The sequence below is a fragment of the Gorilla gorilla genome, chromosome 11, assembly GCF_029281585.2.
Source record: "Gorilla gorilla gorilla isolate KB3781 chromosome 11, NHGRI_mGorGor1-v2.1_pri, whole genome shotgun sequence".
Taxonomy (NCBI): domain Eukaryota; kingdom Metazoa; phylum Chordata; class Mammalia; order Primates; family Hominidae; genus Gorilla; species Gorilla gorilla.
The window spans coordinates 43343556-43357107 of record NC_073235.2 but is presented as its reverse complement, the minus strand read 5'-3'; the positions used below and the strand labels follow the sequence as shown (position 1 = coordinate 43357107).

At 34.8% G+C, this 13552-nt stretch overlaps 1 protein-coding gene across 2 annotated transcripts in view; it reads left to right on the top strand.

Annotated features, from left to right (window-relative positions):
- LRP1B (LDL receptor related protein 1B) overlaps positions 1–13552 on the top strand; it is a 1892531-nt gene that overhangs the window by 1309765 nt on the left and 569214 nt on the right. For both annotated transcript variants that reach the window (XM_031008804.3, XM_055380092.2), the window contains exon 32: positions 746–895. In XM_031008804.3, the coding sequence (XP_030864664.2) occupies positions 746–895 (150 nt within the window). The remainder of the gene's footprint in view (positions 1–745; positions 896–13552) is intronic.

The following is a 13552-nucleotide window of genomic DNA, read 5'->3' as shown; positions in this document are numbered from 1 at the left end:
ATGAGTCATTACACATTAAAACTTTCTGAGGCAAAGTGGCATAATGAAGAGGGCAGGCACTCAATTTGGAAACAGAAACTTTCAAAAACTATCTGGAATGTCCACTAACTAGCTATGAACACAGATTTCTTATCTACTCTGGGTACTATTTTTTGTATCTGTAAAATGGAGCTGTCATTTCTCTCAGTGGCACAGATTATGTTGGTAATCCATAGAGATAGCTGTTAAGTGCCTATAAAAGTATAACGTTTCTGTCAGTTGAAACTGTTTATGTTGGCTGGGTGCCATGGCTCATGCCTGTTATCTCAGCAGTTTGGGAGGCCAAGGTGACAGGATCCCTTGAGCCCAGGAGTTCAAGACCAGCCTGAGCAAAATAGTGAGCCCTTTTTATTAGAAAAATAAAAATAAAAATTAGCTGGGCATAGTGGTGCACATTTGTAGTCCTAGCTCTGCAGGAGGCTGAGATGGGAGGATTGCTTGAGCCTGGGAGTCTGAGGCTGCAGTGAGCTATAGTTGCACCACTGCACTCCAGTCTAAATGACAGAGTGAGACCCTGTCTCTAAAAAATTAACAAAATAAAAAACCCAAAACAGCATATGTGTATTTCCCTATTAGCCAGATCTTATTTGTAAAGACAAAAATCTGAGCTTTCAACTTATTTTTTCCCCTCAAATCCAGTGGTGCTAGGTGAATATTACAATTTAAGTGGCTATCATTTTGTCTAAGTTGTAAAATTTAATTACAGGTCTATCGATAGACTATGTGGAAAACAAGCTTTATTGGATCAGTTCGGGGAATGGAACCATAAATAGATGCAACCTGGATGGTGGTAATTTAGAAGTAATCGAGTCAATGAAAGAAGAATTAACAAAAGCTACAGCCCTAACCATCATGGGTAAGTGAAATTATTCTATAGCTTGGTTGCTTTGTATTGATTGGGGGCTGATTTATTATGACCTGTTAAAAGCTTAGGAAAGTTACTGCTCCACTAACACCAGAACTATATTCAAATTGAACACTTCTATGAGGTTTTCTTCTCTTCCTTCTTTTCCTCTTTAGCAAACAGACTTATAAGATTATCCAGATCAGAAACTTAGTGTTAGCAATACTAACTTTACTGTTACTGATTCTTGGCTTACTATGACTTGTATTATTTTACAATTGTTATTTTCTGTGTTCTACTACAGTCCTCTAAAGTCTAAGGGCCTAGTGCATTTGTCACAATAAAGTCAAACCTGGCTTATCTCCATTTAATAAAGAATAGCTTGATTCATAGATAGAATTCAAAAGACAAGACAACAGGGTCCATTTGACCAATGATTAAAATAATTTCCCATTGAATAATTCTTTTCAGTATTTTGGAGTGAGTAGAGATTTTACTTATTTGGGTGTTATTTCCATTCCTTTGATTCAATCTTCTAGGGAAACAAAGGTGCCAGGTAAGTAAAATGATTAGGAAGCTAAAAGGGAGGTATGGCTTCCATGGAGCAAATAATTAACCTCTACTATATTGGTATTAGAAGCTAATTTTTGAAATGTAAGTTTCAGTTTAAAAAGATAGTTTGAATTTTTCAAAAGATGTTAAGAGTGGATGTATAAAGAAGAACTCTTTGTTAAGGATGGCTGGATTTTGATTTAGTGAATGGCTGGCTCTAAGCTGAAGTTTGTGGTAGGTGAGGGGTGTGAGGATTGGCTAATCTACAAAGAATTTCAGTAATTGCATTTGTGGTTACAGGATGATAATCAGAAAATTATTTAATATTTGTAATTCTGAATATTGTGATATATTCAGAATAATTTTTAAAAACATACAATTTATGAAAAGCCCATTTGAATACATTTTTTACATTTATTTATATAGGTAAAAATTTATGCCTTTTAATTCTATGTTCTAAATCTTTCAGCCATTTTACTATTTCTCAGGTTTGTGAGGTTTTTTTTTGATGTTGTTGTTGTTTTATTATTTTTTTTGGTAATGAATTTTCATGAGTATATGTTAATAAGTAAACGGTTGTTAATTGAGACAGATTTGGAAATTCATTTTCTAGACAAAAAGTATTTTTATCATCTTTGATTTTCAATTAAATTAAAAATATCTAGATGAAGGTGAACAAGGTTTAAATATTGCAAATTTTATTTAAGAATGAGTCTTCCTCTCTCTTGTGAAGGAAAGAGAATAAGAGATTGTTTTAACAAACCTTAAGTGTTAAGATGATCTCTATTTCAATTTTTATTATAGGGAAATATAGACATTAAAATATCTGCCTATATCACAAAGTTGTGAGAATCACTTGAAGTTCTAAATGAATGTACTTTTTGAAAAGTAGAGTTCTATGGAAATGTCAAAGTTGGCATCTGATGCCTATTAATTTGGTCCTTGAAGCACTCTCTACGTTTCCCTAGTTGGGAATTTCCAGATATGTGATAGAATACTTCATCAGGTGTTTAGTGGTTTTCATTTGCTTAAGCTTATTCTTAAACTACTGTCCTTCTGCTATACCTTTCACTTATATATTTTTTCTAAATTATTTCTTAGAATCAGTTTTTTTAAAATAGTTTTTCTTCAGATGAGAAATTTAAATGTGTAAAAGAGAAATCATCTTGTATTTAAGCCTCCAATTTTCTTTTGAGTCTTTGGGCAATTTCTGTGCTATTTATAGAGCATTATATTGACATTCTTTTCATTGTATATATCCAGAAGTTACATATATATAAAACAAAAGGGTTGTACTTGACAAATAGGTTATTTTACAGTAGGAATTTATTGACAATTGTTTCATAGTGTCTATAAGATGACTTTTTTAAAAAAACAGAATATATTACTCAGTATTAGAAAATGAACAATAATATTTTGTCTTATGAGTCTTTGTACATATTTTAAATAAAAATAAGCAGAGTTCAATTTCTGAAAGTAGTTGAGTAAGCTGCAACAGAATCTAAATCATCACCCACATTATGTTTTCAAAAACTTATTTCCAATGTACTTTATGAAACCCAAACTATCAAATATCATAACTAAGGAACTCAGTAAATTAGAGGAAAGGTGTTAAAAATCTTGAATAATATTTCAAGGAAAGTCAGTGACTTTTAAGGGAAAATATATAATAAAATTGTTACCTTGTAGAAATATTTAAGGCTTTATGAAGGTTTATTTCTGCTAATATTGCTGCTGACCGTGTTCTGAGTAGAAAATGAATACTAAACTAACAGAGCTCAATGCTGTAAATATAGTATCAAAAAATGGAGCAGGTATCTATCTTAGTAAAAAATAAAGATGTTAGGTTTGTTGACTGATAAATGGAAGAAGGAGAAAATCTGAATGAGATCATAATGCCCATATTGTGTCAATGCTGTGAATCTGTTATGACATCAGCTTTGTAGAGGAACCCCGCCTTGCAGAAATTAAAATTCTCTTAACAAGTAAATTGCTGTGTAAGTATACCCCTTTTTGCCACTGTAATTTGAGTAGCTCTGAAACATAAAGAATAAATAAATAAAAAATAAAATAAAATAAAAAAAACCTCTTGGCCAGGCACGGTGCCTCACGCCTCTAATCCCAGCACTTTGTGAGGCTGGGCCAGGCAGATCATGAGGTCAGGAGTTCAAGACCAGCGTGGTCAACATAGTGAAACCCTGTCTCTACTAAAAATACAAAAAATTAGCCAGTCATGGTAGCGGGTGCCTGTAATCCCAGCTACTTGGGAGGTGAGGCAGGAGAATCGCTTGAACCCGGGAGGTGGAGTTTGCAGTGAGCCGAGATTGCACCATTGCACTCTAGCCTGGGCAACAGTGCAAGACTCAGCTTCGAAACAAACAACAAAAAACCTCGTAATGCCTCTACTGGCAATATGTTAACTGGACATATCAAAATACACCTAGCAGTCTGAGGATTTAAAATTTAAAGTACATCACCAAAGAGAATCAGGAGAAGAGTCTCTATAACATTTTCTGGCTTGGCTTTAAACTTACTCTTCTCCTCAGGGTTCTCCTTCTTTCAAAACCTCCACCCTTTCTCTTTGAGAAGAGAAAAAAAAATATGATGGCCTACTTGCTGCTGAGGCTGAATACTATAGTCATATAAAAAAAGCAATGAAAAAGTTAAACACAGGAACCTCACCAATATCCAGGGGATTACTGAAGACTGCAGTTACAAATGTTTAAAAAGAAATTTGTCTACAGGAATCCTGAAATTACACATCCAGAAAACAAGTCATTGTACTATGAAGTGATTAGTATATACAAATGTATGATAGTTCCCCAAAGAGGCTACATAGGTGCTGAATGATAAGTAACTGAAAGTTTGTCTTTCACTAACAAATTTAAGAGTAGTTTATACTAAAGCTATGTTAAAAAAAAATCTCTTTGAACACTTTGCACAAGTTTTTAAACCTCAAGGATTATAAATTGGAACCACTCGAGGCTCTTAGTTTTAATTAGAATAGTACCCAGATCAAAATAAAGCAATTATTTGATCACTCAGTCAAGACCTGTAAACCAAGATATGTTTCATAAACACTTTGCTATTTCTCCTTTTAATAAGTAGAGCTTAGCTTTCTTTCCTTTGAGTGTGGGTACTCTCTCATTTTTAATGAAGTGTATAAGGCGGAAGTGATGATATGTGGCTTTGGGGACAAAGTCATAAAAAGCATGAGCTTCTTTGCCCTCTCTTGGATCACTGTCCTTAGGCAAAGCCAGCTGACATGTTATGAGGACACTCAAGCAGCCCAGTGGAGAAGTACACGTGGGAAGAAAGGCAGTCGAGATTTTAGCACAAGCCAACAGCTATAAAGTAACCTCAAGGGAGACTCCAAACCAGAACCACCCACATGGCTGCTCCCAGATTCTAGACCCGCAGAAACCATGTGAGACAATAAATGTTTTATGGTGCTAAGTTTTGTAGTCACTTTTTGCACTGCTATATATATTAATTCATATGTTTACCCACTGGGCAGTCATTTATTTATGAATAGACTTAGAAGTTCAAATCTTAATAGAGTTAAGCAGGTTATGAATGAGTAAAGTATGTCAGGGGTGATGAAACCAAATAGCTCTAACATAAATGTTAAGTAGGATCTGAGTCTAGGCTGCAGTATCTGAACTAGCTTGGGAGTGGCAGGAATTATGATGGAGTGGGAAAAATGAACGTCCCACTTATGGTAGAACACCTCTCAGCTCCACTTATTTTTGCCGTAAGGAATATTAACCATTTGTGCCATATCTTTTATTTTTGAGGAGAAGGAAGAAATACAGATATTTATTTAAAATCTCACAATTTTTAATTATTAGAAAGTAATCTTTTTTAAAATTTTTTTTTAGAAAAATACCATGCAAACTAACATACTATATAGGCTAGCTATGAAGGCTATGAAGGCTAACACTATAAAAGCCAAGCACTCTACAAAAAACAACAACAAAAATCTACAATAACCTTCTGTTGTTGCTTCAGCACAGAGGGCACCAGGTATCACCTCTGCTTTGGTCATCATTTATACTGGTGACACTGAGAGAAAAGGATGGAATTAAGGCAGCCAACACCCAACTGTACCACTAGAGGGGACTTTAGTAGAAAAAAAAAGTCACCTGGTAGAGCTGGTATAGTATACAGAGGAGAATAGGCCCCTTCTGTGGAGAACAGGATACAGGATTTTCCACGAAGGTTTTCTAGTGGTGTCTGAACAGAGCTTGTATTCTGCCTGGGGTAAATAAAGATTAAAGACATACTAATGTCAGGTGTAACTATTATTTGAGTTAAACTCCTAACAAGGCAATGTAACTACTTGTTGAAGAACTTGCACCCCTAACAGCAATAAATATCAATTGCCATTCATTCTTTCATTCTTTCAGCAAGAATTTATCAGTGCCCACTATGTGCCAGCTGCTGATATACATGGTGGCAAGAATCCCAGCTTGCATAGTAACATGGAAGACAGACCATAAAGCAGATAAATGAGTAAAACGTATAGTATGATAGTTGAATATTAAGGGAAAAAAATAGCAGATCAGGGAAAATAGATAAGGAAGTGTATGGGGTGAAATTTGAGGCTGAGTAGCCAAGAGTTTGCCAAGACAGTCACTTCTGAGTAAAGATCTGAAGAGACAGTGAGAGAAGATTGAAGGAATGCTGTGTGAACTAACAACTGCTTAACATTTTGCTGATTTTACAGTTTTTATATTATTTTTTAAATGTTTTGTTTTTTTAAAAAATATAAAACATAATTACATTAAAATAAATCTTCCCAGGTGATAAGGTTAATTTTCCAAGATAGAAATCCTCTAAGTTTGTCATGGCTCAAATAGCGTATTGCCTGTGCTTCTCCTATTCTCCAGGGGGCTCACTTAGGTTTGATTTACACTTTGGGTGCAATGACTGTTTAATGAGGACTGTTAACACCTTTCAAGTTGCTAGATAAAAGCTGACCAACCTATAGCTCTGAACATCAAATTCTTCTCCATTTTTATTTTTATTTTATTTTATTTTATTTTAATTTTGAGATGGAGTCTCACTCTGTCGCCTAGGCTGGAATGCAGTGGCGTAATCTTGGCTCACTGCAACCTCCACCTCCCAGGTTCAAATGATTCTTGTGCCTCAGCCTCCCCAGTAGCTGGGATTACAGGCATGCGCCATTACACCTGGTTAATTTTTGTGTTTTTAGTAGAGATGGGGTTTCACCATGTTGGCTAGGCTGGACTTGAACTCCTGACCTCAGGTGATCCACCCACCTTGGCCTCCCATCTTCTCCATTTTTAAAGATGATCTTGTCAGTTTTCCTAACTGTCAGAGCTGGCAAATACAAAAGTTTCTGCTTTCTAATATACAGTAATAACTAGTTGCTCTAAAATTATATTGACAACCTTTTCTCTTAGATATTTTTTCTAAGTATTTTGCAAATATTTTTTATGGAATTTTCTTTTATAAAAATACTTCTGTTTGACCAGGAGCGGTGGCTCACATCTGTAATCCCAGCACTTTGTGAGCTCGAGGCAGGTGGATCACGAGATCAGGAGTTCAAGACCAGCCCGGCCAAGATGGTGAAACCCCATCTCTACTAAAAATACAAAAAAAAAAAAAAATTAGCAAGGCGTGGTGGCAGGTGCCTGTAATCCCAGCTACTTAGTAGGCTGAGGCAGGAGAATCGCTTGAACCCGGGCTGCAGAGGTTGCAGTGAGCCAAGATTGTACCACTGCATTCCAGCCTGGGCGATAGAGTGAGACTCTGTCTAAAAAAAAGTAAATAAATAAATACAAATTTAAAAAAAACTTCTGTTTTATGAGATAATGATATGGTAAAAACAGTTTCCTACATTATTTTAAACAATTTGTGCTATAAAATAGTACATAGTCAGCTATGTAATGTTTTACTATTGATTACCTAGTATTCAGTTATAGGGATTTTTAATTTTTATTTATCTTTTTCCTCACAACTTTTGACATTTTCCTGGTCACTAATGCCTGCAGGAGACAGTGAGGCAAACTCAAGTTAATCAAGTCACTGTTCAGTTTTTAGTGTCTTTATGAGGAGCAGGACTTTAAAACTATTGACTAAAATTAGGGTTTCTGGGTTATTTATGGAGTTTATTTAACATATTTCTTTCCCTTCTGCATATGCAGTTTGAGAGCAGACTGCATATATTGTATTTACACTGAAGAGAAAGTTGAACAAATCAATTCATGGAGATAAGAGAAAATACACATATAAAACAAATATTGTCACAGAAACAGTAGTCTTATTTCTTGTTGAAAATTATGACGGAATTCACGAAATAGAAGGATGATAGCTTATCTGTATTTTGTACTTTTTTAGTGGGGCATGAAAGAGCTGGTGTAAATGGATCGTAGCTTTAAAATAGAACTGAGGGTATGAATAACATTTAAGCAAACTTGAAGTCAGTATGTCTAAATAGAGAATCACTGACAATTATGTACTTAATGGTCAGCATATCATTTAATCACAGATGCTCTTGACATTGTTTATGAAAATGAGTTATGTAGTAATTTGTCGAGGTCAAGAGTTTGAGCCCTGGGCCCTATAAGGGGTATGAGTTTGAATTTACCCTACACCCTTCACTCACACCTATGAGCTATTTATTCATTATTCTCTGCTATTCTACTATATGCACAGTTGCTCTCATTTATATATCATTCTGTATATACTTTTTGTTGTTGTGTTGTTTTATGGTGCTAAGTGATCTTTGGAAGTTGTATTTGCCATGATATTTGTAGGTAAGGAATCTAAAATTATCATGACATATTCTACTTGAGTGTCAAGGTGTAGGCATATATATTTTTATTTATATATTTGTATGTCTTACCTTGGGCTGCTATAGCAAATTAACATAGGCTGAGAGGCTTTAAAAACATCAGAAATTTATTTCTCACAGTTCTGGAGGCTGGAAGTCTGAGATCAGGATGCCAAGATGGTTGGGTTCTGGTGAGGGCCCATTTCCAGATTATGGATTGCTTACTTTTTATATCTTCTCATGGAAACAAATGAGAGAGAGAAAAGAGAGAGAGAAAGAGCTCTCTGGGGATCCTTTTATAAGTTCACTAATTTCATTCATGAGGTCTTTACCCTCATGACCAAATTACCTTCCAAAGATCCCACTCTTCAATTTCATCAAATTGGGGATTAGGATTTCAACATATGTATTTTTGAGGGACACAAATATTCAGTCTATTATATGTGTGTGTGTATGTATGCATCCATATATATATGCACACACATATGTACACAAGCACACATATAATTCTTATCTATCCATTATATATATCTCTTTATCTATTTCTCTATATGTTGGTGCAAAAGTAATTGTGATTTTGCCATTAAAGTTTTAACCTTGCATGATTTTTATCACTAATGTGTTGATCCATCCATTAGTGATCAAACTATTAGTTTTAAATGAAATAGGAAATAGTTTTAAATAAATGATTATATAGGTTAAAGCAATACAAAAGAACATAAAAATTACAAATAAAAAAGTTCATTTGTGAAGTTATGCTAATCAGAGTTCATTTTAATCTCTTTCATAGGTTAGGCAAAAGTATTTCAACTTTTAGTTAAGAATTTGGTGGGAGTTTACAACATAAAACTGCTTAATTTGTCTTAGAATAGGTTTGTGCTTCCTATAAATATCTAAGTAGCTATCTCCAACAACCATCAAATCTTAGAATCACTTGCAATTGGCTAACCTCACTATGAACTGAAAGAAACTTTGAGTCACAGGTAAAGGCAAAAAAAACCACCAGCCTTTAATTACACAATTTCCATAAGTATTTAAGCTCTCTGCTAAATTTTTCTGTTTATCACAATTTTAATATATTATACTATTGACCTGTTTCAAGTGGCAATTTTCCAGGAATGGGATTAATAAGTAAACATTAAAAAGAGATTAAATTTTGGCTACTATGGGGATCAATCAAAAAAGGTGGGTTCTGTGTGTGTTTGCAGACTCATGTCACAGTCTAATAATCAGAAAAACACTGGCTCTGTTGATTTGGTTATGCACACAACATTTGTTTTCAGTCACTGTTAACCAAATGAGCTCATCATTTGTCTTTTAGGGAGCCCTTGAAAGGCTTTAGCAAACATAACCCTTAAGGACATTTGTTCATACTTTCTGTGGGGTCACCTGACAAACTTGAAGTTATCACAATAGCTGCTGTGGAGATTCAAGGCACATGGGTAGTTTACCCATGGGAAAGTCAAGGCTGTCAGATTAAAATACTTTCAGACACCATCTGCATATCAGAGAATGTCATGTTCAGTTGCTCGAGAATGAATACAGTGTTCATATTTTTGGGGATTAAAGGTTTCAAATGTTCCCTCTAGACGTTGTATGATAAAGTATTTACAATTGTTTAACCTCTCCGATAACTGAAAACAATGTGAGTTACAGCTAATGGCAAAAAAAAAAAAAAAAATTAGTTTTTACCTACGCTAACTCTTAAGATTTTTCAGCTGAATTCTCAATGATAAGCTTTTAAAATGTATATTTATTTCTTCTCAGCAAAATATCACTTGTATAATAAATAATTTTAGAACTTTAAAAGTAAAAATCTAAGTGCTCAACTTGCACACTTTTTATGAATTTTCTAAGATATACTTAATATGATATACTTAAATAAGAGAAAAATTTTAAAAATACATATAATAAAAAACTTAGTAAAATTAGCATACAGAAATCATCAAAAGCCTTTTTACTACTTCTTAAGATAAATTATTATGGCTAGTTGTCATGGAATCCATGGAACATTATAAATGATGGCAAATGACAGGTTCTGGGATTGATGCATTTAATCTTGTTATCCTGAAACTGAACACTCGCAGATTTACACTGAAATCTGATTTGAAAGGAGTCTATATGCTGTCTTATTATAACAAGGTGGAGAGTCTGATAATTTGAAAATTCCTTACCTCTTATAGTTCACCTTAAGGAGTCTCTTCTGTTTCCTACAATGCAAGTCCGCTTTACATGTTGTCAAGTGCAGATTTTTTTTTTTCAAAGCTTACTAAATCTCTCTTCCACTGAATGTAAAAAGCAGCTGAAACTTCAAGTTTCAAAGGAATCTTTGCTTTTGAGAAGACCTTCCTTCCTTCCCTCCCTACCTTTTCTTCTCTCTTTTACCTCACTCTGTCTGCCGTAGGCTCTCCATTGCTTTTCTCATGTCTTTCTTTCTTTCTTTTTTTTGGGGGTGGGGGGAGTAGGGGAGGAGTTTATTTCTTTCCTTTATGAGAGAAAACAAACTTTCAATTTCTATATTTTATTTTCTGAAAGTAATTTGAGTCCATCAGATTCTGAAATATCCTTTACTTCTACAATTTGTAAACTATGATCTACAGAAACCTAGAAATGTTATAGAAATACCCAGAATACCACAATCAATGCAGGTCTGTGTTTATTGTTGATGTTTTGAGGACTGGGGGTTACTGTGAGAGGTTTTGCATTATGTTTTGTCTAAAATAAAAGTTCCAGCCAGGTGTGGTGGCTCATGCCTGTAATCCCAGCACTTTGGGAGGCCAAGGCGAGTGGATCACGAGGTCAGGAGATCGAGACCATCCTGGCTAACACAGTGAAACCCTGTCTCTACTAAATAAATAAATAAATAAATAAATAAATAATAAAATAAATAAAAATAGCCGGGCATGGTGGCATGTGCCTGTAGTCCCAGCTACTCAGGACGCTGAGGTAGGAGAATCTCTTGAACCCGGGAGGCGGAGGTTGCAGTGAGCCAAGATCGCGCGCCACTGCACTCCAGCCTGGGAGACAGAGGGAGACTCTATCTCAAAACAAAACAAAAAAAAACAAAACAAAACAAAAAAACTTTCAATAGGACCAATACTGACCACTTTTATTCAGGGCTTAAGTGCTTAAGTATTATGAAGGACAGAAGAGAGTTGTAAGATAATGCCATGGTGTTAGAAATGCTGATGAAAGGGGAAAACAGATTGATGCATATAAAACTGATCCGTGCAAATCATTGTATAAAAATGCAAGTAAGACTTCCAAATGTCTTCAGAGGGGGACTTCATGAGGCATGTAGGATTGAAATTGGCCCTGGATGAAGGCTAGAATGGGAAGAGACCTAGAGAAGAGACAGCAGTGTTTGTAAGCGCGTGAATGTAAGAGTCAGGGATGGTCCCTTACAAGGACAGCTTGACTAGATGAATCTACTTAACTAAGAATTCACATATGTACCTCTCTTTCCATTCTGCTAAAAAAGTGACTCGCTGAAAATTGCACCTTTGAGGGTTTTTAAAAATGGTCTTGAATTTATAGGATTGCCTCTGGTCAATGCCTCCCTTTTTTAAATAACAAATAAAATGTAATGCCCTGACTGTAATAAAATGAGAAATAACAGCAAAGTAATTTAAAATAAAAAAAAATCAATTCAATTTACAAATGCTTTGGGCATACTATATCTGAAGAAATAGCTGCTTTTTCTCATATAAAGCATCACTAGAAGTGAAATAGCTAAAAATGCAGACTGATGCAGGTATGCTGTGCTGTTAGCTCTAAAATAACAAGTGGAATTGATGTTGATGGCTTGATATTTCTGAAGTGGTGAACAATTTTTGGTAACATTTTGAACAATATAAAGAACAATTATATTCATGGAAAATTTAGTATTTCTTAAACCCATGTAGAAAATGCTTTGTCTTTAGATATAAAATAGAGTTACATTCTGGGTTCAGATACCTGTAAACAAGATTTTTCATCAATATAAATGTCCACTGGGGTATTCAATGATGACATAGGAAATAGGACAATTTTTATTTTCAGTGCTTTGTAAGATATTTATCATCCTTGACTCCTTCTCCACTAAATGTCAGTAATAGTCCCTAGTGATTTTGATAGCCAAAAATGACCTTACAAATTTCCTTAATTCCCCCAAGAGAATGGAAACCTTCCATTGACAACCACTGGAAAATTGCTTGTTGAGTAGAATGAAATTGAATTGTCACTTCTAAAGCAGCTCCTCTCCTGATTATTTTTTTTCTGTAGCGGTTCTATAGTTTCTCCCAAGTGTTTGCCTTAAGCTCAGAGGGAACTGGGGCCAGTTTTTTTCCTTGATCCTCAAATGTATTTGTATGGCTAACTTTATTTTTGTATTTGATAGCCCTGTCTTTTTGTTTGTTTCGTTACTGTTGTTGTCGTTTGTTTTCCTTTCACACTCTGGTTAGGAACTTAACTTCTTGTCGGAGCTACAGCAGTCGCCTCTTACCTTCCTCTCATTCTCTCTATCTCCAATCTGCAAACTTTCAAAATCTGCTATATTAGGACCTGCTGTGGCATTACCTACTTAGCCAATTTCAAAGGCTGAAATAAATGAGCGTTACTCAGAAATGCTCATTTTCTTTCATTTTCATTTACTAAATCTTGTTATCACAGCATTATTAGTTCCACCTTATAAAGAAACTTAGAATCAATAAGATTTGTTAAAATCCAAAGCATTATTAGCATTATTAGTCTCACATTATAGACAAAAAAAAAAAAAAAAAAAAATTAGTAAGATTTGTTAAAACCCTGTCCTGTAAGATGAACGCTCTGGGATTGTGACTCAAGTCAAGTACTGTTTTACCATAAGGAAGAGTCTTGCTCCCGTAACTCTTCCTCTCATTTTGTTCTCCTCTATCCCTACTTCAGTCATGTGCACTACATCCGGGTAAACTGTTCCTTCTTTATGTAATTATGCCCTACTTATTTCTCTTTGCCTTGTTGTTCCTTGAGTGTGTTCCCTGTTCATTAGCTGCCCTAATGGGTGAAACACCATCCACGTTTCAAGGCTATGTCTGCTTACTCCAGTGTGATTGGCGATCTTTCTCTTCTCTGAATGCATTCGTATTTTCCTAATACAGTGGAGTATTTTTGTCTCCTAAAATAATCATGTACGAACATGTCTCGCTTCTCCATAATTTGGGACCACACTTTATTCATATATGTTTCACTCATAACACACAGCAAGACACTTTATATTTAGTACATCTCAATAATAGTAAAATATATGAATAAATAGAATAATGACCACACACACAAACACCTGCCATTGTGACCAA